The sequence below is a fragment of the Gouania willdenowi genome, chromosome 15 (genome assembly GCF_900634775.1).
Source record: "Gouania willdenowi chromosome 15, fGouWil2.1, whole genome shotgun sequence".
Classification (NCBI taxonomy): Eukaryota; Metazoa; Chordata; class Actinopteri; order Blenniiformes; family Gobiesocidae; genus Gouania; species Gouania willdenowi.
Window position 1 is genome coordinate 24,840,868 of NC_041058.1, and position 27,655 is coordinate 24,868,522.

The 27,655-nt window shown below is 39.1% G+C and overlaps 1 protein-coding gene across 2 annotated transcripts; it reads left to right on the forward strand.

Moving 5' to 3' along the window:
• Nucleotides 1-557: 557 nt before the first annotated feature.
• On the forward strand, nt 558-27,655 carry rab11fip2 (RAB11 family interacting protein 2 (class I)). 2 transcript variants are annotated; one of them, XR_003675688.1, is made up of 7 exons: nt 558-732; nt 2,453-3,035; nt 10,268-10,674; nt 14,399-14,741; nt 18,781-18,847; nt 18,979-19,108; nt 25,297-25,382. XR_003675688.1 is itself a non-coding variant. In XM_028469476.1 (6 exons), the coding sequence occupies exons 2-6, from the start codon at nt 2,683-2,685 to the stop codon at nt 25,519-25,521; spliced, it is 1,395 nt and encodes a 464-aa protein (XP_028325277.1). In that variant the 5' UTR covers nt 558-732; nt 2,453-2,682; the 3' UTR covers nt 25,522-27,655. The 2 variants fall into 2 exon arrangements, 1 of the variants encoding a protein (XP_028325277.1); XM_028469476.1 differs by lacking the exon at nt 18,979-19,108 and having other exon boundaries at nt 25,297-27,655.

A 27,655-nucleotide genomic window follows, 5' to 3' on the forward strand; every position in this document is an offset into this window, starting at 1 on the left:
AGTTTCACACGTTTTGAAATGTATTGTGCAACAACAACTAAAATGAAAAAGCAGGCTGAAGGGTTTATCATTATAAGACATCTTGAATGAAATTGTTTTTTCTTCTTCTTCTTGGGAATATGATTGGATTATTGTACGATATTCTGTAGGTTTGCAGGTAATATCTACTGCAGAGCTTTACAAACAATATTTACCCTGTTACAATCTGTTTGGGCACATTCTGAGGGAAGAAGCCTATAGTGGGTTATGTGCAGTGAGGCAGAATCCTTATTTATTTATGTATTTATGTATGTATTTATAATTGTTTTTTTTAAAAAAAACATTTTAAATTAGATAACGTTTAAGAGACTTTAGAGATAAAGCTATCTTTTTTTTAAATTAAAATGTATAAGTGCAGTTTTTAACATTCAAAATTATCATTTTACGTGTTTTTTTTTAATTCATTATTTAATTTTTTTTTTTAAATAGAAACTTTTCTTGAGCGCATCATTATTTTTTATTTGAAAAGTACTTTTAGGCCACCGGAGTAGACAGGAAGTGACGCCACACCAGGAAGTAAATCCTTCGGACTGTCAGAGAGCAACGATGGAGCCGCACAACAACAACAGCCACTTTGCACGGCGTTAGCTGACGTTTGGTTCGGAGCCTACCGCCTGAATGTGTGTGTACAGGCGGTGTGAGCAGAGCTGACGGGCTGTTTGTGGTTGTTGTGTCGGGGAACATGGCAACGAGGTAAGCAGCTGTGTGTAATCAGTTAGCTGCTGCTAGCCACAGGGAGCTAACGCTGACCTGCATTCATTCCACATGAACGCCTTTAAAACTTATCCCAGGCTTGTTTAGAAAACAGAAGAGGCTGCTTAGCTACTGTTGTTGTGACAAACTTGTGGGAAGATTATAACTTTGGGAACTAAAGCTCAGTTGTGAATGATGAATTAACCGGTTTGGAGTTCTGTGTTAACTGTGAAGTTAACTTCGAATCACAGATTGGTGATAGTCAGTATTCACTGCCCTCTGATAATAAATTGGCAGTCATTAGTATTTAATAACTTTATTGTACTCGCATGATTCCCACAATCACAGGGTCAGATAGCAAAGAGTAGGAAAGCACACTCAGAACTTTCTAGATTGGATTGATAATCACCAAATTCCTAAAAATGACCCACAACTGATTAAATATGCAAACAGTAAGTTCATAAAGTTAGTATAAACAATTAATAAATGCATGATCTATTAATGTGATACTGTATAAGATGATTTGTTCTTATTTCTTAAGTCAGGATTCTTCCATACACCAATATTGAAAGGAGACCAGACATTTTGTGAGGATTTCATTGCGTTTGTCTTTACCCACATGCACGTTTATGTTTATTTTACAGGTAAGCAAAGCTGTTTTGGTCGTACGGCAACAATAACTGTAAACAAAAACAACAAGAGTGATGGGGACAAAAATATATATTACCCATTCACATGACACCATGAGTCATCCAACACCCATGTTAGTTTCTCATTAATGCTGCACATAAAATTAATCTCTGGACCTCACCACAGAACTTATTCACTTCAATAGTATGCATTTGTCACTCTAAATTAACCGGTTAAAAATGGAAAAAGACAACTGGACCATAAACAAGCTCTTATAGGTTTTAGCTGCTATTGTGACACTCACCATGTTTTGCGCTTTGAATTTACACATTAGTGTAGAATGAGGTCATTTAGCAATACGGACTCGAACCCCAGACAAACCGGACTATAGTTTCGGCACTTCCTGTGCACATGCGCAGTATGCCGGTAGACCCGTCCCATTCTAGATATAGTTCTGTCAGCTTTATTTTAGCCCTAATCCTAACCCAGGAAATACCCTGAAATGTTTCTTTTTTTCCGCATATGTATTTTCAAAGGTGGAATTTTCCTTGTTAAATATGTTAAAATGAAAAAAGATGTCAAAAGTGGGATTGGAACCCACGCCAGCAAAAGGAAGAATCCTTGGGTCTGGCGTCTTGACCACTCAGCCATCCTGACACAGTGGTAATACAAGCACCGTGCACTGCTTATGTATAAAACGTCCGGTAGTGATGGAACTGCACATGTGCACAGGAAGTGCCGGAACTATAATCTGGTTTGTCTGGGGTCCAGAACTCTAGACACTACGTACATTTAACGGCTAAGTTAGGTCCTACAGTTCCAAGTCCCTGTATGGACTGCTTTTGTGAAGCAGGGTTAAAACACAAGTCTAACCCTAAAATGTGTTTTCGTTCTGGCTTTAATGAAAATAAAGTGAATTATGCTATGCTTAGTTATCCATTTAGTAAAATCAAATTTTCTGTTTTGAATGAATCAGATACATGTGTGAGAGACTTCCTTTAAAGTTGGCTTCAGAATTAGCCTCACATGACTCATGTTTTTCAACCAGAACACATCCTGAGCCCTTCTCTTTTTGTTTGTTCCTTTGCAGATGACTCACCAGTGGCTTGGACATTATTGATTTAACAGAGGATGAGGCTTGCACAGTCTGTTACAATTGTCATTGGCAGTAATAATCGCTCATCTAGTGGCTTAGACCACACCCACTCAGTCAGCAAGCTTTAGCGGATCATTATAGTTTTTTTTTCACACTCCAAAAATCAAATACATTAGAACTGATTTGATTGAATGGGATTTATGTAAGTGGATATACTGCTTACAATGTCACTGAGCGAGCAGTCTCAGAAGTGGTTTCCAACCCATGTCCAAGCCACTGTTTTTCAAGCTAGCTGTTTACAGCCCAAAGGTAAAAATGGGACAAATGATGCCTACACGATCATCCAACTGGGCAAGGAAAAGTACTCGACATCTGTGGCAGAGAAGACGCTCAGCCCAGTGTGGAAAGAAGAAGCGTCCTTTGAATTACCTGGTCTACTCCTGGAGGGGAACCCAGAGGTGTACGAACTCTGCCTCATAGTGATGCATCGGTCGTTGGTTGGGATGGACAAGTTCCTGGGTCAGAGGTCCATCAATCTCAATCAGATTTTTGACAACAAACAGAGAAAGAAAACAGAGTGAGTATCAGATCGATTTAACGAGTTGAAGATTGAAATTTGGAAATGTTATTGTTTTCCTTTTCTTGGTGTAACTTTCATGGCTCTTTTATAATGCTATTTGAAGTATTGCACCGAGAAATTGCAGCCACCGAAAACACTTTTCTCACCGAAAAAAGCTGTCCAAAACAGGATGTGATGACTTCTTATAAAGATCATTACATGTTGGATGGTATTAAACCAGCGTGCAAGCTGCGATGAACACAGAGAATGGAGACAGTCAAGCTGCTCTTCATCAAGAACTTAAATGCACTTTGTCTTTTTATGAGAGAACATATTTAATTTGTCTCTCTTTCAGCAGTCCAGTCAGTTATAGGCCTGTACGATACTATTTAATGTATGAGTGGGGCCAAGTTAAACATTTTGTATGTTATTTGATGTTATATTGTGCATTGTTGGAATGTCGGTGCAAAATAAATATTTTCATATTTTTAATTGATTTATTCTTTGAAGCCTTAATATTAATTAATGCAATTGCAATGTTTTAATTTTAGTGAGGTTCGTACACATTCAGAGCAATAGCACTAATAATTTGCATAATGATTTACTTCGGGGTTTCGGTTTTCGGACAAGAATTATTTTGCAACATTAATTCAGTTGATGTAAGGCCACTAATCATTGCAGATCTTTATTTTAGTATTTAGTAAGTATTGTGACTGTCAAATTTGCAATATTATACAAAGCGACTGTGATGCTCATTTAGTGAGTGACAAAAAAAATCAAAAGATGTTAACAAGTTAAAATCTCATAGCATCACCTAGCTCTTGAGATGTGTTTATTAAGATCACAGTTTGTACAGAGACAAACTTCTTAGAAGAAGTGGAAAGAATTTCCAGGTTTATTCCAGTCACGAGTGGATTACAGCATGGGCCAAATCAGTCATTTGGTGCCCGTGTTACTTCTGTATTAGGCTTCTAAAATGAGCAGTGTTTTGTGAGTCATATCTTGAAGATTTTCCAAACCACATGATTTTAAAAAACAAAACAAAACCGATTTGTGGTTTTAATTTGCACTGTCTTTGTCAGATTTTGTTTTTTTTTCCATTTATTTTGAATTAAAAAAATTGTTTGTTAAATTCAAACTATGGAACAGCTTTAAACCATCTAAACTGACTGTCAGTGCAGATTGCAGAGTGTTCAGTTATTGATCACATGGTTATTATGTCTTGCCATCCCTTTATTGTTTGTGGAGCCTTTGAACTCGCCGGCTTTGTTTAAAGATTATTTTTAGTTTTTTCACTGACACGGTGAGTAGCAGGAGGGCTACAGGAAACAAGTGGAGCTGGCCAAACATGTCTTGTTAGTCACTCGTCAAATATCTTTTTCATAAGATGTGAATGAAATCACAGCCGTCTCTTTAACTGGTGATTCATTGGTTTGGATGTAATGAAGTGTAATTAGATGTATTTCTTCTGTGAAGTCTGCAAACTGAATTCCAAAGTCACCCAAACGCTCAAAAGGGAATTCCTCATCGAGCAGATGTCTGGTGCTATTGAATGTTAACACATAACCCAAAAGGCTCAAGAAATATCTTTCTCAGCTTCAGGGTTTTGTTAGTTTTTACAAGGAAGAATTTTGATGCTGGATTGATTTGTACACTTTATATGCAGTTGTGAGTTTAGAACCAAAGGTGTCCAAATGCTTTTGTAAACAAAACCAAAAAGCAGTTGGTCTGTTTAGAGATTAACTGAATTTACTATGGAAAAAAAACCAAAAAAAAAACATTCAAAGTCTAAATCAGGAGTCAGGTGTCTAACTTGTTTCAGGAGACACGCATGGTTTATTCTCAAGTGAGATCAGCCAGGTATAAGGCACACTGTGTAACTTTTGGCCTCTAGGGGCGCTAGACCCGTAACTTTAATGCTAGAGCCCCGAGTGGCCCCAAGCGCCACAGCACTGTCGCAAAAATCAACAGTCATTCAGTCAGTCGGGCCAACCTCCCTTGTCTTTTGATTGTGTATGCAGACTGTAGTTGACCTGGAACTTCGGGATAAGGGTTGGCTCTAAGGGCTTGGGTGCAAAGCGGGGCTGGGCTTGAACCAGTGAGCCTACGATTACAAGCCTACTTCCTTAACCACTGGTCCCTTTATCCACAGATAATATATTTATACATTCAGTATATAGATAATCCGAAGCGCAGTGTGATTGCTCACAATCAGTTCCATTTTTAGTAGCTGTTGTATCGCCTTTGACATGAACTGACGCTTTTGTGACCCATTGCGACACAGCGGTAAGAATATGTAAGATAGAAACAATAAATTCCCATGACGGAAATTAGTGAGAGCCACAGGCCATTTGTCCCTCAATTTAGCCAAGAACATCCCTAAAAACCTTGTTCCAGGGGCCAAAATTGCCTCCAAGTTTTTTTTCAACATTATTCTCTCGAGCGACGTTACCGGAAGCTTCGCTCTGTCGGCGCCGCTCACACACAGTCTGGCACTGCTCGTGTAAGCCTACCTGAAGCTACCGAGCTGCGATAGATCGTGGACCGCTATTTGGTTAAGACCAGACAATCATCCAACAAAGTGAACCAGTCCAAGTTCTTTCGTCAGATCCACCCAAAGTTCCCAGAAACACATTGACAGAGATGAACCTGCTCTGCTAGAGCATGCTAAGCTAACCCTCAGAAATATAAGACTGTGCTTAGAGCTAATGCTAATGACTTCATTAAAGGAATAGACCAAGTAAAAAGAACAAGGCTTACTGTCATTAAACCACAAAGAGACACAGATTTACTTATGGAAAGATATAACACTAGAATGGAAAGATAAAAGCCAACATGTCACAGGTTGTGTGAAATAAATGTCAGCATAAATACTGCCGTCACTATTAATCAACTTGTGAAACACAATATTTTTAGTTATATTTCATGTGTTTACAGACAAAGCTGGTCCCATTAGACAGTAATGTAACTATTGTGATTATTACACTTAAATAACCTCTTAGTTCTGCTCTCAGTAGATTAATGATTAAATCATCAAGGCTGATCTGGTTTATTTATAGGAAATCAGAGATATTTATCAACCATAACTTCATGTCACTCATTATCAGATATAAAATGAACAAGATTCAGCAGCAATAAAAAACACTATTGGAATTATTTTTACTTTTTATGTGCTTTTTTTTTTTTTTTTTTAGAAAATAATTCGATTATAAATGAGAAAATAAATGAATTACAGATACAATAACACTAATAGAGTGACACACGAATATGTGGTATAAAATATCAGCCGATCAAGAATAGCTCTTTGAGTCAGAAGCTATTGTAGCCTTTTTCAATGTGAAAATGTTGTTGCTAAAGGACATTCTAATGTTGATGTATTCAATTTAATTTGTGTTTGTAAGGAACGTGTTTACACTTTAAGTTTGGAAAAGTTTTATTTATTTGTTGTTTTTATTTGTCATAACTTGCCCCAAGCCAAACTAAAAAAAATTGTAGCAACATAGAGCAAATAATTGTACGATTTGTCATCCGATTAATCGTTTCAATAATTCATGACTAGTCAACTATTAAAATTATCGTTAGTTGCAGCTCTAGTGGGTGGCAATAAAAAATCGCTTTGGTGATCACCCTCTCCGAGAGTGTAGCATGAAGTCTGTGTCTACAGACACACCTACTCAGGCATATGCATGAAGGCCCCAAAAGAGTCTGTTTTTAGAAGTGTCATCAAAGTGACTCTGGAAAACAGGCGAGTTGGGGAAATAAACTTCAAATACTATGTTGTCGGGGTTCTTACAACAAATGGAGATGGGTGAAAAATAGCCTGATATCGGACCTTTAAATGGGTATGTGCAGAAATGAATCCCTTTTATATCACTGTGTGTGTGTGTGTGTGTGTGTGTGTGTGTGTGTGTGTGTGTGTGTGTGTGTGTGTGTGTGTGTGTGTGTGTGTGTGTGTGTGTGTGTGTGTGTGTGTGTGTGTGTGTGTGTGTGTGTGTGTGTGTGTGTGTGTGTGTGTGTGTGTGTGTGTGTGTGTGTATATATTAGGGGTGTAACGATACACAAAAATCACGGTTCGATACATGCCTCCGTCAGATCAGGGTTTGGTTCATTTTTGGTACAGTATGGAACAAAATGCAAAACATAAATTTCAAAACTTTAGTAAACCAACAATGTAATTAACATTACACAGAATATTAAAAAAAAAATCTATACTATAAGTGCTGCCTGATATACTCAAACAAAAAGTACATTAGATATTATAGAAATAAGCTCACAGCTTGTTAACTGCTGTGTCTTTGAACTGTAGAGTTCTTAAATGTAGGAGGTTGGCCGTTTATTCAAGATTACTGTTTAGATAGAGGAAGTTATCAGAAGTCTGTAATTTGGTTTAGTTTGGCACAGTCTCATAACTATAATAATAATGCATCAATTTTATATAGCGCCTTTTTTGGACACTCAAAGTCGCTTTACAGAATCGTCTTTGAGCATATTGTAATCCAAATTGTTCTGAGTGGACAGTGAATGTCTGCTCCTTTAACTGACTCAGTCAGAGATCTTTCTACAAACTGGGTGCTCCATGAGCTGTTTTGGGCCTTAGTATTGGCTGTTTGAGCTGCTCTTCAAAAGTCTGCACCCGTTCACAATCTGAGAGTAGTGAATGTTCAATGGTGGACGTTCCAGCAGAAGTCTCCATCGCGGCGTTAAACAGATTTGCAGATCCCCGTGACTGCGCAGAGTCCAACGCACACACTTGTGTCAGAGGGAGAGTGAGAACAGACGAAATACATCGCCTGTAAACCTAAAAGTTTATTCAAGGTGGAGAGAACAGACAATATTCATTTTACAGTCTGGATGCGGAGTGATGGTTGTCAATCTGCCCTAAGCGGCAGGCAGCTGAAATCACAGCTGCCTCCGTGAGCTCTCTAGCGGGGAGGGACTGACGGCAGGAGCCGTCGTTCAGGGCAGTAACTACAGAGTGATACGTGCTTTCATGTCAGTCTCTAAAACACCAGGTAACTCTCCAATAACACAAGATAAAATCCATACATTTGTCACTAGTCTCTATTGAGAAAAAAGTTGCGTAGAGCTCCACAGGGGGGTTAAGTTTTGGTTTCGAAACGGGGAGCGGATGGAGGATTCTACATACTGCAGCTTTAAAAGTGCTTGAGGTTTAAATTTTGTTTTGATAACATTTATAGAGAGAAATATACACTTAACTTTCATAGTATCTATTCAGTTTATGTACAGTATATGAGCCGTAGTTTGTTCGTTTCTGTGATTCAACTTTGTTGAAAAGATACAAATCATATGCATAAACTGTATGGATTCTCTGAAAATTAAGGGTACATTTCTCACTATAAATGCTTTCAAAACAAAGCCAAAGACACAAGCCTGTTTTCCATTTCTCAGTCAGACTGATTTGGCTGTTTTGTGACCTGAAGTATTCCCCCAAAGAAAAGACTGGGCAAATGATGCGTACTAATTTTACGCTTTCAGAGAAGTTCCACAAAATGTCTGCACTTGTCCAACGCGCGATGCGTAGTTATTACACACTGGAGTGAGACTGGGTTGCTTCTTTTTTGAAAGCAAAAAAAAAAAAAAAAAAATGAAAGCAACCTGGACGAAAGTCCACAGTTCACAGTCCACAGCATGCACACACACACTTGCACACGTACACAAACCCCTTTGTTTTAAGCAGACAGGAACTAAAGAACCAGATTGGATCTGGTGTTAATTACTTACTTCATGTTTTCAGAATGGAAAGACATTAGTACAGTACATCAACATATTGAGACAATTACAATATGTTCATCCGTGTGAACTTCATTGATTTAGGTTCTAGAACCAAAGAGTGTGTAATAATGAATATGGCCACTTTGCCTCATCATAGTCGACAATGATGCTGGAACCCCATGAAACTGAGTCCACACTACACAGTGGGCCTGTGTTTGCCTCATCCCGCCTGCTGTGTTTTTAAACTCACATACTGAGGAGGAAACTCGTCCTGATATCCGAGTAGGCAGCCCATAATTATCGCACACCTGTGTTTGTTGATTGTGAGGAGTTTCCCAGCGGTCTCAGCCCGGGTGGGAGTATTGTGGTTCCAAGCACGGAGAGGTTTATCTTGGCCTTGAGACACATGTGAGGTGCAGCCACGGCCCCATGGCAGCCGCATGCTGTGGCTGCTGATCAGCCAAAGTGCAGAATAGCCGGTCTGGGAATTAGACTGGGCTATGAGGCCATGAGCCGGAGGGTTTTAAAGAGCGTTCAGCAGCTGCGGTTTTTAAAATGCTAACATCAAGACATTTTGGCAACATCAAGCTCTCACATCAGGACAATTTATGTGAAAACTGAAGTAATGAATACTCCGTTCTTCATTAAAACCCAAAAGGAAATCGGTGATTGTGTTAAAATGAAGACCAACATGGTTTCACTGAAGGAGTTCTCCATGTGGCACCAGTGTAGGATTGAGAAACTGGTTGCATTGATGACAGTACATACAATAAAGCTAAGTGAGTGAAAATCTTATATTGTAATTTATAATGCTCTCATTGGCTGGTATAGTAATTTAATAAATATACAGAAATAACTGATATGTTTTTCCTTTTTATGCTGGATTCCTAATAAACACCTTTTAAACACATTGATACATCTCATTAGCATGTATGAGCTGTTGTGCCACACAGCAATGTGTATTGCCGTCTCCCAGTTGCTTGTCATTGCATTTCTGAACAAAGGCCAGATTTGTGCAAATGCCACTTTATGTCTCTCAGAGCAGAGGCATACATTTCATTCCTTCCAGTTGAAAAAGCAGGAAGGTTAAACAAATAGGAGCCCGAGCACAGCCTGAAAAAGGCTTTACATTATTCTGCAGCAGGCTATTTCCTATGTTCACCTTGCAGAGAATAGAGTTTACCCTCTGAATGATAAATTGTGTTCTCGCTCGTGTAAAAAGAAGTTCAAATGATTTAAGCCTCGGCGTTTGAGCACAGCTTCAGGATTAGTCTGCTCAAATTAGCCTTTTCCCTGGCATCCATAAAGGCGGTGGTAGAGCCCATTAGAACAATCAAAGAATAGTTTTTCATCATATTGTTCGATTGTGGAATGACATTTACTGTTTTGCAACTTTGTATTCCTGTCGAATTATGATGACTAAAGAGTAATCAACATAAGGGATTTTTCTAAATCTCTTTTATGTAATTTGTCTCATGGAATACTGTTAGTCTAAGCTTTCTGCGCTCTTATTGCAGCTGGTATTCCTTGGAGTCCAAGCCGGGGAAGAAAAGGAAAGAAAGAGGTCGCATCCAAGTCAGTATTCAGTTCATGCGGAACAATATGACAGCCAGCATGTTCGACCTCTCCATGAAGGAAAAGCCACGCTCGCCTTTCTCCAAGCTCAAGAACAAAATGAAGGGTCGCAAGCACGACGCTGGCCTCGGGGACACATCGTCTGCAATCTTGCCTCGGTCGGCAGCGTGTGACTCAGAGACCAGTGGTCAGTCTGTCGCCCCCACTTCACAACCCAAGACAGATGTAAAGGGGAAGAGACCGTTGCTCAGCGGGGCCCATAAACTCTCTGCTGCTCATTCCATGTCAGATCTGATCGGGGGACACTTTCGCCCCAAGCTAGACTCCATGAACTCCATAGAAGAAAAGGGTGAGAACAAGAACTTTTTATTAGTCAAAAACTTCAATATGAATAAGATGCAAGTTTGTTAAGTTGAGGTTTTATTTATTCAGACAAGGTTTTTCAGAAAATGTTTATCATTCAACATGCAAAAAGAAGACAAAATTAATCTTGCTGGAACTGTTACAAGGAAGTCAATTGAAACTTCAAAGGAACCATCAAAGGCGATCAGCAGAACTCCTCTGACAAAGACTGGCAGTTGACAGTCGAAACATGTCAGGAGATAAAAAGGATCTGAAAAACCTTGTCTGAATAAACGAAACCTCAACTTAACATACTGTTCAAAAAAGAGGACAAAATAAATCTTGCTGGAACTAAGATGCAAGTTCATCACAACACTAAATCTGTCCAAACCTGGTCCAACACATGGTGAGATGTTCTGTATTTAGTGTGTGTTATATTTACAAAGTTTAGGGCAGACAACATTTATTAAACCTTTGGTATGATTAACCTAATCTAAAGTTTTTCTGGTATTAATAGGTTTTCTTGTTTACAGCACTCCACTGGTATCAGGGCCCATTTTATACTGGCAGGAAATTCACATTGTCTCATGGTAATAATCTATTGAGGTTTTCTAGTTTTTATTAATATTTGAATATATTGAGTGCATATGTTCTACTGGATAATGATGAATGATGAAGGTAAAAAAAATCTATAGAAAGATTTATTATATATTATGGACCACTTGATCTTTAAATTGAATCCAATGTCTAAAAAACAAATAACCAAACTAATTTATTAGGTCTTCTTTGGCCAGGCTGCCTCCCACAGTAGCTGTGATGACTCAAAACAACAGTTAACTCTCACCGTGTTTTCTCAGGGGTCTTTAACTCTGTATAAACACTGCATCTTTTTAAAGTTTTCCTGCACCAACAACACACTTAAATCCAATCAATGTATAATTGTCTTTAAACGTTCTATCTTAAAAGTTGTTATTGTAAAGGTAGAGACACAAAATCTGCAATACCAAGCACGCACACACAGAACAGACAAATGTCCTACTTTAACAGGGCTCTACACTAACCCTCTTCCCCTGAACAGGGGTCTGCAACCTTTACTCTACAAGGAACCATTTAAGCTCATCTCACCTGGATTAAAATCCTCCTGGAGCCAAAAAATACCTTCTCAATGAAGACAATACAGTGTTTTAAATTAGATACAGTTAAAATTATATAGAATAATGTTTGATTTAATTTGATGTGATTTATAATGATCATGTAAATGGAAACTTAAAAATAGTTTAAAATAAAATAAATTGACATCAAGAAATAAAACAGTATCTTGTATCTTCAAATTCTTACACATCTCAGTTTACATGAACACGAAGATTTTTTTAGTTAATGTATTTGAAAGACTACAAAAAGTAACTTGCATTTGATAACACATGATCATGTGATCAACACATGCTAATTGCTCATTTCTTGCCACATATAAAACATGCACATTTAACCTGCACATTGGTGGTTAAATGAATCTGTCCCCACACAATTAAATCTCTATTTTCTTCCAGAATAGTGTTTTTGTTGGTTTAGTTTCTTACCAGGGATTTAAAACTTAAGGTTAGCCATAGGTGCAGGAAAGTTGGTCTGTAGATGTTGCAGGAGATGAAGTAGGAAGGTGCTGAGTCATTGCACAACGTGATTTATTTTAGGTTAACAAATTGTTATATCTCGATTTCATTTGTCATTAATCATTAATAGCCTCTGTAAAAAATAACTTTATTTCAATAGTTTTTTTTAAAGCTATAGGGAGCCATTGCAAAAGAGTCAAAGGGCCACATTTGGCCCTAGAGCCGCAGGTTGCAGACCCCTGCTCTGGGAGAACCACTGCTGAACATCTGGCCTGACATCACAGTCCATCAGTTCTGGTCCCTCCATGCTGATTCTGATGAGCGTTCAGCACGTTCTTCCTTTTTACTGATGCCCTCAATGTGAGTGTGCACTCAGTGAAGGACTCGTTATGTCTGGCTCTGTTCATAGCGGACCGCACGCACTCCAAAGGAGCACATTGGTGTTTGTACTCGGCTTATTCACCGTAGCAAAGTTGCTTGAGCGTGCACCGTCTCCTCACCCGCAGCGCTGCGATCAAGCCAGCCTCCGCTCCGAAATCCTCGGTCAACCTAGCCGCCAGCCAATTTGCAGTGCCTGTTTATAGACAGTTTTACGGTAGTCCCACAGCGCCGAGAGAGAAAGAGAAGTGCAATCTGTGGGACGTGATGAGGCGCTCAGCCGCTCCTATAAAATAACATCACCCTATACGCACTCGCACGGATGCGACCAGATAAAAATTTTACTCGCACACATTGAAAATATACTCGCGTATGCGACCATTTTGGTCGCAGTCTCGAGCCCTGTTTAATCATTATGCCATTAAAGCTGCAATTAGGCAACAAGCAATTTTAAGCAAAGCTCATGGCAATGCTATGGGGATGCGTTTACTGTCATACTGATCAGGATTGGAGGATGCCTTCATAGTTTACCGGTCTACCACAGAGCAAACACACAAAGGCACACAATCACTGCTACACACTTATTAACTCATATTTATTTTCAAAAACCAGCCTCCATGATATTTGTAAAAACGACACACATTTGAGCAACCCACACAGGCTGAGACCTGGTTTACACTGATGGTTCTGTGATCTGTGTTTATTATATGTATCTGTATATATATGTCTGTAAATAAGATTTGTTTTGGCATTTCAATGGAAATCAAAGGTACAAATTATATCACTAAGCATGTAAAATAGAAACAATCAATCTGAAAAATACATCATTTATATATCTATCATGTTTAATGGGTCTTAAATAATTCATATTTATATCATTTTGTAAAGAGTTGTTAGGTCTAGTTAACAATTAAAGTTGCACCAGCTGATACCGTTCACTCATTACAGATCACTATGGTTACAGTTAGATCTCTATTTATTATTGAACTACTGTAGACAGCACTGTATGCTAATAACTAGGGTTGTAAAGAGGAAGAACATTTCTGGTTAATTTCCATAGAAACTTGAGCTTGAGAATTTTGGGAATTTTCATGAATATAAACTTTTCATGGTAATTATTTATTAGAATAAACCAGATGTTGCAGGTAATTTTTAAATAAATATCATATTGAAACATGCATATCTGCATCCATTCAAAATAATTCAATTAAAAACATTTCAACAAGGGTTGCAACTTTCTGGGAATTTTCAAAGTTGAAAATTTTCAATTGAAATTAATGGGAAAATGTAAAAATTCAAGTTTTGCATAACTGATGCTAATCAAATATGAGCATCAGTCTCACCAGGACTGTCTGACCAAAGGGCTGCAGCGTGTGCACCATGACTTGCAAATGTAATGTTTTTTTTCATCCGACTGTGGACTCCATGTTAGCTGTACATATGATGTTTAACACTTCAGGTAATCATCCTGTATGTCGTCATAAAATTTGGATTTCATAACAAATGTCATTTTTTCTGTATCTTTTCACGGATATGAGTCAATTCTTAGTTTATCCATGGTTAAGATTATTTAAATCAGATGTTGCAAGTCTGAGAAACTGTCAATTGTCATATAAATGATAGAAAAAAAAAAAAAACCCTCATTGATATACTGTGCTTGTGCTGTCTCCGGTGATCTTTCTTTCTACAAAATTTGAGTGTTTCTCATAACTACGTCTGTGTTTGTTTTATTTCCTGGAAGTACAGGTGGCCCTCACAAGCGCTCACAGAGCGATGTGCCTGACTACCAGGATGGCAAAGCACACGGTGACCCCTTCACTGATATCAGTGACACCCTGCCACAGAAGTATGCCACGCTCCCACGCAACCACAACCCGTTCGAGGGGGAGCAAGAGCAGCTGTGGTCCCGGGCGGAGCGGAAGGAGAAAAAGGAGAAGGTCAGCCTACTGGATCGCGTGACTGGAAAGAAGGAAGGCCGCAAGACCAACGGAGGGCGATCGGGAAGCTCCGGAGACCTGCGCTCTCCAAACCCCTTTAGTGGTGACTCGCAAGGAGACACTAACCCATTCAGCTCCAACTACAAAACCAGGTAGTCCTGATGTTTTCCCCATTTGTGGTTCATCATATTTAGAATTTAATACCCAACAACAAAGCAGCTGTTTTATTCATAGATTAACAGTTCCTGATCAGTTTTTGCCTACAATACCCTTTTACCTAGACTAAGAGTAGATTTAACAACATCAGGATGACTAAATTACATTAGTTACATAAAAAAATAAACAAAAAGAAATAAAGACAAAAATGCATTCAAAAAATGAAAAATAATTGGAACAAAATGTTTCAGTGGCTAGATTTGAGGTAGTGGCAAGTTATTGTGAATAGATTTTATAATAATGCAATTATAACATCATAAACAATCAGATGTATCGTCTGTGCTAACAAATGTAAGAGTAGCAGTCAATAATTAAAGCACATGTTTTTTTAGTCAATTGAATAGTTAGAAGACTAAGAAGAATGCTAATAAGTTTAGACCAAAGCTGAATGCAAATGTCATCAAGACTAAAAAGAAATAATTAAAAATATAAGATGTGAGTAAATGGTAAATTGACTTGATTTTTAAAGTGCGTTTATTATCGTCTAAGACACGTGTGTCAAACTCGAGGCCCAAAACTTTGTCGGTGGCCCATAAGTCTTGTGTTCTTGCTCTTTAGATTTTAAACTTTTAAAATGCTTTTCTTGCTCGAGTGCCAGCAGCTCAACATGAGATGTTTAATTTTAAAGAGATGTGATGACTGTAGCTCGTTTAGCTGGTAAAGTGTAATAGATTGTTACAGTTGGTGAACCATTTAGTGGATTAGGATTTGCTAATACCACATTATTACAATCAAGGTGGTTTGTGATATTTTGGTGGCTTCTTTCTTTCATCATGATCCAGCACTGTTAGCCCCTCCCCTTTTATAAAGATTTGCGCCTGTTGACTGAAATTAGTGGCAAATAGTTTGGATTCAATATAGAGATACTGTATAGGGCGCTATTCTCGCATGTGCGTAAGTCCAAAAAGCAGCTCAGGGGTGCTGTTTTTGGCTGTGTGCTTTTCTCCCCCTGTTCTTAAATCAGTCGCTGCGCGCCTTCATCCCAGTTACGCACTGTGGGTGGAGCAGCCCTGAAATATGGGTGTTCCCATTGAAATCTGGCTTTACACGCGTTCTCTGGTGTGTGTAAGTCCCTTTCCTCTTACGAGCTTCTAACCCTGGAATAAGTGCAGCGCCCCGATAAGGTGAAACATTATATTGCACTAGAAATATGGACCTAGTTACATTTGAAGCCACACGGACTCATGCGTTGCTCAGCAGCAGCTGTGATAACTCAGCTGCTGCTGCGCGATTAATTAAAACTCTGACAGATGCAGACTTCTGTCCACGTTGGTCACAGTGATTCAACTATTTTCATACTATGTCCAAAGTAAAGTCACAGTTTGATCCACTACAGAGTGAAACAAGCTGTCATATGCAGATGCTAATGGACCAGAAACTGTTCCCACACATATGTTAATGAGGCTCAGCTCAGGTCGCTTTAAACTATTTATATTTAAAACTGCGTAATATGGAAGTCAATAGTTCTTTTTCATTGCAAACATCCCTCTGTATTAAAGCAGGACGCTCTGAGCCCGAGTTATTTCCTCATATCTCCAGCGCATTTAACTCGGTCACGCTTTACAGCGATGATGATGATGATGAAGGTGATGAAGATCAAGGAGAGATATGTTAACTGTGACGCAGTCACACTGCAATAATCTGATCAATGATCTGATCAAATCAACCTGTTATATTGTTCAGCATTAAAAGTGAACTTTATAATTTTCACAGATTTCAATGACATTTACAAGCGTTGGGAAAACTCCATGTTCCGTGATTTCTAGACAGCCCAAAACAAATTACATCACGGTCTTCTTTCCTTCAACCCACCTTCATTCACACATAGTCTACCTTTTGTGCGGTGGGCGTGTCAGCAGCCTAGACTGGAGAATATGCATAGGAGAGAAGCGCGTAACTGCAGACGTGCAAAAAAAACGCTTGAAATCCAGATGGGAGAATAGACCCTTTAGTGAGTAAGGAGTAGGTAGTTAGCATAGCATAGATTGTTCCTTGGAGATTTTATACTATAGAATCGGTGTGTTTTAACTGCTCCAGGAGCCCTGCCCATAATCAACGTGCTTTTTGAATTTCCAGCCCAAACGCCTGTCAGTCAACAGTACCTTACACAGAACCTCCACAAAGTTAGAAAAGCCGCTGAACCTTACTTACCTTGTCTTGCATTCCTACTACAATGTTATTTCTTGGAAAGTTAAAACTCCATCCATAAGACAGAGTTTTGTGCTCCAACATTGTCACTCCTAAAACACGTGATTACGATCCTCTGCTCTACAGAATATTGTCTTTTTATATTTACTTATGGTTTAATAGGTGCTGCATTGCACTGTTGTCATGTATTGTTGTTCAAACATTTCCACTGAGGCAGCTACATCTACAGATGTGTGCCATAAAGAGTTTTTGAGTGCTGTGACTAAGTTGTGGTTTATCAGAGTGGAAGGTGTCATTAATGGCTCTTTAGAGAGCCTCGGCTTGATAACAGAGCCCTCTGAGCTATAGTAATGAGATCCTGTGCAGAGATAGACCACCCAATTAACCACTTATCTCTAAAGGCGCTGGTTCATCATTTTCACTGCTGCTTCTGTCATAAAGTGGCTCTGTGGTCATCCGTCCTATGGCTCAGGCAGGTATTTTACAGTCATTGAGGCCACAGACAACATATTACACTTAGTTTGTTACACTGGTTTATTTTTCTGTAAGACTCAATCCTGGAATTGGTCTGAAATAGATTTGATTAAAGTCAGAATTGGTCATTTTATCTATCTATTTTCTAAACAATCAAAGAAAAAAAAAAAAGACATCAGGAGGAAAACCTAAAAATATTAAGTTCAACGCAGAGAAAATGTGGAAGTAAAACTGTGTGAAGGCATCGAAGTTGATAATGTAGAGATTTGGCAAATACAGAGAAAGCATGTTATTCTAAAGGCAAGTACAGAAGTGGTCAGGTGAAAAGAAATACACATTGGTTACATTAAACTCAGTTTACTTCCAATAGGAATATTTTGAACTAACCTTTTATTTCAACAATTTTCAGGCTAAATGTGTACTTTTTTTAAAATTTATTTTTATCTTTAAAGTCTGTGTAAAGCAGAAATACATTTGTGTTTTGAGTTTGTCACACCACAGAAACATGTCATTGTGATTTTTACAAAGTATATAAAATTAGGTCTCTAAATCATGGAAAAACAAGCACTTCTCTCTGCTCTGAAACACTGGGGGCATGTCAGTTTGAAGCGCTGGAACCACACCCCTGTGCAGTAAGGGTGCCGCCTCCGTGTACTGTTTATGGGAGAGAGCAGTGTGAAAGTGGCTCCAGCATCAATACTGCTTCTCCCATTGGTTTTCCAAAAGAAAGATCTGCTCCGCCTGAATCCGAATATATGCATCTTTTCCGGGTAGAGTCAGAACTAAGCCCGCTCTAGGTGAAAAACAAAATTGCGGTGCAAAAAAGTGTTCATTTCATGAAAAATGTGGCACTAGTGGACATGTTTTATTCCCCCAAATCCGAATATGTGGTTTGTTTTTGGCTAGGGGCCGAATTGCGCCCGCTGGATGTTGCGGAAGTTTGGTGTAATTCAGCAGCAGGGTCGGGTTTATGCTAATGATGGCTCCGTGACATGACGCGGTTATGATTTCTGACCCGCCCATTAAATCCTGAACACAGAAATTTTAAACACGGTTTGTGAAGCCCAGCTCCACAATTACATTCTAAATGGTTGAATGGCTTTTTACATGTTTTAAGGAATACATTTATGACCTATTTAATGTGTTTAGAAGAAAATGGTTGCTTTGCACAGTTTTTATCTCAGGACAATGTCCTGCTGGTGGTTGTTTTTACCTGCCACTTCTTTTCTTTTCTGGACATCCAAATGAAGTCATGATTTTAGTGGCTTTTAGAGTTTGAAATTAATTAAACGTATTTTTTTACTCCACCGGTAGTTGTTTTCCTCTCTAAAGATGCATTTTTTTATGTTTCAGTAATAAAAAGCAAATGGAAATTACTGCCTTTGGCCACAAGAAGAAGGACATGATTCGCGAGAACAAGGTAAGACTGCAGAGTCCATAGGTGATATCACAAGCTTTCAACAGCTCCTGATCGTATTAGTGGGGGGTGGGGAGGGGGTACTTTAGTGTAGATTTTAAGGGACATTTCTGAGTTTGGATTTGAATTAACAGCTGGTGATGTTAATCCTCAAAGCCTGTGGAAAATCAGATGTCCCATTCCACTAATTAGCAGCTGCACACATCGGTCATCACATCTAATCGAACCATAATTTGAAGAGGTGTGAAAATCCAGGGCTATAAGGTCAGACCTAATTTTCTGTCACACTGACTGTCTAATTGCATTTTTCACAAATAATAACAAAAAAAAATACCTTGTCGATGTGTTATTTAACTTTTTAAATGTGTTATGTAGTTTAGCGTTTTCAGTTTCATTGGAAGAGCTTTTTAGTTGAAAGCTAATGGCCCATTACACAGCAAATCAGCCCTACGCAGAGGAGGCAGCAGCCACTTTAAGTAAAGTAATGCCTAAATGAGAAAGAACGCTGATAATGGCTTTCCTCACCTTTCTTTCTGGGTGTTGAGGGCTGTCGGCATGCACACATGTCCCCCCGCGCACGCTGCTAGGTTTAGCCCAAAACGACAGCTTCCATTTCCTCTGCTTCAAGGCCCTAATTAACCATAGGCGGGGGAGGCGGGGGGAGGAGAGGGAGGGCAGTGGGAGATTTCAAAGGACTGAGCTTTTAGATTGTCAAAGCTGAACTCATTAGAAACTGTAATGACACAACTGGCGAATGCAGAGTTTTGCGCCTTATCTGTTTCTCACTACTGATCACGAAAAAAATGGTCATCATTACTTCTCCAGTTCATGGTTATTTCCTGGCCTTCGTCACCAACCAGTAAAGCTCCAGATTAGAGTAGAGAGTGCATGCGTTTGTGTGTGGGAATAGGAAGTCAAAGAATGTTAAACAAAAAAAAAAACATCTACCTGCTCACTCGTGGCTGTCTGTTCTTTTTTGCTTTTCAGATGTTTTAAGTACAGTATCTTAGAGCGGAAAAGCCTTTGAGTGAGTGTGTGGAATAGGTTACCATGCTCCACTCTCAAAAGACCACCACACATTGGACATGTAATCTCTGCTGCAAATATTTCATTTTGGTTTGCCGCTGTCGGAGGCGATAAGATACCTGGTAAGCAGTCGTGCTCCAGGTCGCTGGGCATTGTCTTTAGCCCAGAGTGGAGGCTTGAATGGTAAATGGGAGTCGAAGCTGATAAGTGTGGTATTTCAAACGGGGGGAAAGCTTTTTTGCTGCACTATCCGTTCAGGGGAGGATGCCCAGCACTGGAGCGATAAAGTGGTCCCTCATTAAAAACGATTACAGCTCCTCTCGTACTCGCGTAATACGATCTGCACATACCGTACCACGCCGCTCCATCCAAGCGAGCTGCTACGCAAAGAGCAAAGCCGGGCTTGGGTTGCATCTCTTTTGGGTTGTTATTTGGCACCCTGGTACATCATATCATTTTTCATCTTCCTGTAAAACATTGATTCTCAAACTTTTCAGCCCACAATCCCCAACATAAAGGTGCCAGAGACCGGGGGACCCCCACTGTACCTGAAGGTGGTTGAACACAGACATGAACATTGAAGAACAGTCAAGTGGAGCCTATGCATCTGTGATAACCACATTTTTTAATTTATCTGAATAATATCCACTGTTATCTGGGAAGTTTATTATTATTTGGGCCATAGTATATCTTAAGGATGTAAATCCTAATTTTAATTAGTATTAAAATGGGTTAAAAGTGACGGAAAAAATGGTGTAAAAGATACCAAAATGGGATCTTGGAAATTGGTTAAAAGCTGCAAATTAAAGTGGCCAGTAACTGAGAGAAAAAGTGGTAAAAAAAGGGTTAAACGTGTCAATATTGAAATTATAAGTTTAAACTGACAAATAATGGGCATCTCAAATGAATGTGGTTAAATTGGCAAAAATAAGCATGAAATATGGTGAAAAGAGGTTAAAAGTGACAATAATGGGTCAACATATGTGACAGGTGGGAAAAGTGGTGGAAAGGGTTTGAAGGTGAAAAAAATGTGCAGAAAAGACTTTAAGTTTAATAGAGAAGTGGCAGAAATGGGAGTAATGTAGCAAAAATTCAATAAAAAGAGAAAAATTATGCAAAGTTTTTTGTTATAAATTATATAATATTCTTAGTTTCTTGAAGGTATCTGGTGACTCCCTCCCAGTGTCTCACAACCCCGAATGGGGTCCCAACCCCAAGGTTGAGAACCCATCCATCCATCCATCCATCCATATTCTTCCACGTATCCGTTGTCGGGTCGCAGGAGCAGCATCTCCAGCAGGGAAGCCCAGACTTCCCTCTCCCCGGCCACTTCATCCATCTCTTCCGGTGGGATACCGAGACGTTCCCAGGCCAGCTGAGAGCGTTCAGGGCATGTCCCTCCGGAAGGAGACCCCGAGGAAGACCCAGGACACGCTGGACATGATGCAATCCTGAGGCCCCCAAACCGGACCCCCTCAATGCCCTGACTGTGCCTAGAAATTCTGTTCATAACTTTTATGGACAGAATTTCTGGGCACAGTCCCTGCAGGATTTTGCGATGTTGCAATCGCAACTATTAACACAAACTCCGCAAAATCAGTGCGGTATTGCAACTTTTCAAAAAGCCCACAACTTCCCTGAAAAAACATAGAAATATGTGGCCGTTTGAAGTTTTTTTTTGGCCTTTTAGCACTTATACTGTAGTTGCTACGGAAGCAGCGGAGGATATACTATGGGCTTTGCGCTGCTTACAAGGAACCTACGATGAAGAAAATGCCTACGTTGCATCCTGTTTTCATCCAGTGCCGGGAGAATGTATTCAGTGGAGTCGTGCGATAGAAATACCTCGTATTTGCCAACAAAAATATCGGCTAAGGACCGTGCAAAACAGTACCCAACGTTGCTTCATGAGAGGTAAACTTTTTTTGTTCAAAATGCAATGTTATCATTGAGCACAAGCGGAATTCGTCGATGGACAAGCATTTTGCTTCTGCAAAGCACGTCAAGAAAATACAAAACCAGTGCACAACTCACTCGACAAATCACAGTCATCGAGGCTGCTGCCTCGAGAGCAATTGCAAGCATAGAACGAATCAAGGTGAGTCAAATTAAGACAAATATGTTTTATATGTATATAAAATATTTATTAATTATTATTATTAATTATTACATTTAGGAATTATACTGATATTTAAGGGACAAAAAAAATTATGTAAACATTGCAGTTAATGGGTTAAGTTTGTTTCTATTACCACATTTAAATTGAGAACAGTTACGGTAAATGAATAAGTCATTGGATTTATATAGCGTTTTATAACACTCACACATTACTTAACTACTTTAATCAATCATAACGGTATTTCCTGAATGTGTAATTTAAAATGTTTTGTTTTTCTTTTAAGATTTGTGAAGATTGGGTTTCAACCTGCACTGCGGTCAACATTCCTCTGTCAGTCAGTGACCATCCAGCCATGCGACGATTCCTGAGGGACAGAGTAATCAATGGAGGAGCCATTGTGGGTTATCACCAGCTTCAGGAGAAATATTTAGATACAGTCTATCAAAAAGAAAAAGAGACACTAATGATCGATGTTGCCAAAAAACCTGTTGCTGTAATATTTGACGAAACTCCAGATGTAGGGGGGAGACGTGTCCTAAATATTATCATTGCTCCAATTGAGAAGGATGTTTCAGGGAGGATTCTAGCCTATCTCGCTGACACAGTTTTTCTAAAGGAATGCAGCCATTCAACTTTATCACAAGCAGTGGTCCAGTGTCTTCATGAGTGCTCAATCGCAAATGAAAATGTCATAGTATTTGACACAGACAATGCAGCCTATATGAAACAGTATGTATGGCGCACATCATGAATCTCATTGGAAAGGCCTTCCTTAACATGAACATGTGTTCATGTTAAGCTTCTCTCAGATGCTCTATCAAGATGGTGCACGCAAAAGAAGATACCTTCAGTTTGTGTCTGAAAAACTCCCCCCAGGAAAGAAAGCAACCGCAGCTCCAAAGCCATGTGTTACAAAATGGAACTCAAGGTTCAGTGCTGTGCAGTACCACTCTGAACCCTCCCCTTATTACAAAGATTTCATTGAGATGGAAGTGCGGGCAAGTGTCATGCACATAGAATTTTGTAGATTCAAATGTATTGAAAAACTTAAATAAATATGTTACTTTTATTTTTAGACATGTGGCAAAGTGCACCCCAGTTTGTGGAGAGACTGCGCTGCATCATTGTGGTGCAACGTTTCATGCAGAGACTGCAGGTCCAGATCAACATAATTGCTGACAAGTGCAAAATAATCCTTTGGCTCCTCGACATTTTTCAGAGCAGATTCCCTGCAACCACCAAGCTGTTAAAATACTGCAAGATCTGCAGATGAACTTTGCGGCAAACAAAGAACTACAGTACGAGGCATGCACACAGTATTTAGAGGGTCTGGACTTGTCATTAGCCACAAAGAAGGACATACTTAACACTGTGGTGCAGGGATAAGACAATGCAGAGGTAAAACTAGCAAAATACATGTCTGATGGGCAACCTGCTATCAACTTTTTGAAAGACGTTAGGGTGTTTGAGCCTCGGCACATTTCTTTTTTGAGCAAGTCTGTGGCCAGCTACACGTCCATCCCAGGCTTCGCTGCTGTCTCGTAAGAAGAGATGGATGCTTGCTTTACTCAGCTAGGTCCGCCAGCCCTTAAAGTTTCATCCTGTGGTGTCGAGAATCTGGATGTCTTCTGGGATGGGCTGCAGGAAAGGCTCCCTGTGCCAAGTTCTTTGGCCAAGCGTTACAAAGATGCAGTGATCAACTCTGCAGACGTTGAAAGAATTACCAGCATATACAAGCTTGTGTTGTCCAGTCGGAGAAGATCAATCTCAGTCGCCTCAAAGCGCTAGTCTTTTTGTATCACAACCAAAGACTCACGAGTGGTTGGAATTTGCAGGGGTTGGTGATTCTGAGGAGGATATTGAGGAGTAAATATATTAAGCATAGATTGTTTATGGCACTCATGACAAGTTCTGTAGTTGTTTACAGTGTTAATTTCATTGACTTAAATATTTCATCATTATTTTTGTGATTAAAATTAGACAAAACTAAATGAAGTTAATGAGGATAAAACTGTGTTTAAAATCTTCAGATATTTGGGTCGACTCCTAAAAAATGAAATCGGACTCACTTCTGATGATCATTTTGAATAAAAACTGTTGCACCTTTTTCATTCAGGGTATGCTCAGTGTATAAGCTAAAAAAGAAAAAGTATTGACATGTTTTGCTAAATTGTGATGGTGTTTGCTTTACAGCAATAAAGCTGATTATTTTTTCTAATCTTTTCTAGAACATGTCTAGTCAATATGTATTTATAATTGGTAGAAACATTTAACTCAGTTGTGAGTAAAGTATGTTTTAGGGTTGAAAAAAAAATTGCATTTTATTAGCGCAACTTTTGGAAAAATGGCCCACAAAATCAGGTAATTTAGCCCTCAACAATCACAAAAAAATGCTCGCAAAATCCTGGAGGGACTGAGAATTGGTGACAAAGGGCAGCCCTGGCGGAGTCCAACCCTCACTGGAAACAAGTTCGGCTTACTGCCGGCAATGTGGACCAGGCTCTGAATTCGGTCGTACATGGAACAAACAGCCCCTATCAGGGAGTCCAATACCCCGGAGTACCCTCCACAGGAATACCCGAGGGACATCGTCAAATGCCTTCTCCGGATCCTCAAAAGACATGTGGACTAGTTGGGCAAACTCCCATGTATCCTTAAGGACCCTGTTGAGGGTGTAGAGCTGGTCCACAGTTCCACGACCAGGACGAAAACCACATTGCTCCTCCTGGATCCAAGGTTCGACTATCCAGCAAACCTTCCTTTCCAGTACCCCTGAATAGACCTTACCGGGGAGGCTGAGGAATGTGATCCCTCTATACGTTGAGAACCCCTGCTACAAAACACTAGAAAATAAACTTTTTGTTTTGGCAAAAATTATCAGTCAACAAATGTATTCCGTTAATATTTGATTGGAATGTTTTGTTTGTTTTTTGTCAATTTGTTGCTTTCAGTTGCTTTAATTTGTTCAACTTTTCCCCCTGGTCTGTTTTTCTATCACTTGATTAACATACGCTGTTGACAGCACTGATCATAACATCTGTTAAAGAATTCTTTGACCTGTCAGCACCAAAGCAGCAGAGAATAAGTCCATCCTTGCAGCTCTCAATTAACCTTGTATTAGAAACAGAAATAGAAGAGATTACATGTGACAGTTAATGTCACTTTTGGCTGGCGTGCCTAATTAGGCTTTTTCCTGTCTGTGATGATGGAACATTAGGATTTATCTGCACCCGTGTCTTTATTCTCAGATGCTGACATGTTATAAACTTTTCCGTCACTCTTGTGTCGCTTCTTCTTCTGCTTTCAGAAGGCGACACAGGAAAGCGCCGCCGCCTACAGCAATATGTCTTTTGAAGAGGTCGTGCAGGAGCTCATCAAGCAGAAAGAGGTGGTGAAAAAGAAAGACACGCACATTAAAGAGCTGGAGGATTACATCGATAACCTGCTCGTACGCGTCATGGAGGAGACGCCGAGTATTTTACGAACACCTTATGAGCCCAAAAAGAAGGCTGGTAAACTTTCCAAAAAGTAGGAAATAATACAACATAACTAATGAAGGTTAAACAATGGCTTATGTGCCCATGTAATATCAGTTAGTGGGCGAAAGTGAAGCTAATGTAACTGCTAGCTAAAAGGTAGGAGCATTGATATTACAGGCGTATTGGCAGGACATTGGCCACTACTTTTTTTTTTTTTTTACTTGGTCAATCTTTCCTTTTGGAATTAACCTGAATGACCAAAATAATTCACAAGTTTTTCCTTTTAAAAACATTTACAGACATAATATCAGATTCTATAACCAAATGCATAAACTGATAAATAATTCAGTTAGTTATATTTATTTTAGAAGGTACACTAGTTTGAATTTAGCTGAATTTTACTACAATGTATGTCTTTTATAATTTTTTAAAAAGCCAATTTTTTCAAAATGGTAAACAAGTGGTTTTCTCCAACTCAAACTAAGACTAATTGAGGTCTGTTGCACATACATCTGCCATCTTCTATTGAGAAGCTTTTACAGCAGTGATGTTGCCAAGTTTGTATTTACCACATGCTGTAGTTGCACGCATGTTGCACGTATGCACTGTTTGCTGAATAATACGTTTCCACTGCAGACTTGCAATGGTTCAGTGATTGATGGACGCTCTTAGAAAGGCTGGAGGAGGTTTACATTTAGAGGTTTGCTGCACAGGATCTGGGCATCAGATCTTTCTCCAACATGCATTCCTAAATGTTTAGAAGCTGGAGTGAATTTGGAGCTGATTGTTCTTTTATTCTTTCTTTGCTGATAATTGTTGGATTTTCCTCACTGCCGCTTACTGGGGGTGATGCTTGTTTGCTATCTTTAAGTGCAATAATGAATGTTCATACATGGCAATTTCCTGTACCCTCTTTTGTTTACGTTGGAATCGAATCTTAAGGAAAATCATCTCTTCCTGTTGAATATGTTGCTTTAAAAGCTTGGATCTGTTTGTTACAGCCTCAACAATCTCTTTAAAATGAATGTTTGAAATGTTTTTTTACGAGTCACAAGCAGCCTCCTCCGTATACAGAAGGCAGTGCTTTCAGTATTTATATGAACAGCTTTTTTAAGTATGTGCTGTGATTCAGTTTTTTTTTTTTAGCATGCCGTCGTGTTTTGAAAACAGGCCGAGAACCCAGATCTGCAGTTGGTGTGTTTCAACAGTTTGTCTGAGAGCTAATGAGAGGCTGTTGTTAATTGTTCAACACAAACAACCAGTGTGTTTCATTGGAGTCAGAGGTAACATCTTGACAGCCTGTGTCAGAAGCTAACTGTTCCCATTTCACTGTTTTCACAATCTGATAAGTCGCCTCGGTGTGTGATTCCCATGTCACAACAGCATATGTTGTTTCCAGGCTGCACTGGGCTCCCGTTTTCTTTTAATTTATTACTATTTGATGAACAAAGGCTAAATGAGCGAAGGGGCAGCTGTTGGCTCTCACTGTCGGTACCAAAATGAACTAAAGCTCTGCTCTGAGTCTCAGAGAAAGTCTTTGGCTCACTAGTGTTTGTTGTTTGTGGTGAAGGAATAGTCTGACACACAGTAAGGTTTACATTGGTAGTGGTTTGTTCTCTTGTTAATAAGAGTTGTTTCTTCTACACAGAGTAATATTGGTGCCACTGACATCACTTTGTGAATAATAATGAAAAACAAGACATTAATATATATATTTTTTCCCCTTCCAAAAAAATATCCCAGTAGTTTTCTTAATTGGTAGTTTCAGAGAAATTTAACTTTATTCCTTATCCTTTGTAATCACAAACCTTAAAATGACATTTGGATGGTTGACATTATGGTATGATCTAGAGTTGCTTCACAGCGGTTTCACTGTTGAGCTTGTAGTAATAAAAGAAACCAAAAGGTTCTGTAGTGTGAAATCAGATAAGCCTCCATCTTTAATGGAAAATAAAGTCATGGAGCCCAAAAACCAGTGTGCAAAATGATAAGCCTTTGAAATCTTTAGTTTTTACTCTGGCCTCTCAAAGTATGTAATGTAAATATTTTTTAGCAGTTCTGAAAAAAATAAATAAATATTACTCAGAAATACATAACAGCCAAAGACAATTCCGTCTACAAAAAAAAAAAAAAATCATTTAGTGCTTGTCTTGTTTTTTGTTGTTGATTTGGACCCTTTTTAAAAGT

Excerpts from the sequence above, each read along its gene's own strand:
- rab11fip2 (XM_028469476.1), top strand. The coding sequence starts at position 2,683 with ATGTCACTGAGCGAGCAGTCTCAGAAGTGGTTTCCAACCCATGTCCAA. Across the intron at positions 14,742-18,780 it reads AGCTCCAACTACAAAACCAG|TAATAAAAAGCAAATGGAAA; the intron begins GTAGTCCTGATG and ends TTTATGTTTCAG. Across the intron at positions 18,848-25,296 it reads ACATGATTCGCGAGAACAAG|AAGGCGACACAGGAAAGCGC; the intron begins GTAAGACTGCAG and ends TTCTGCTTTCAG.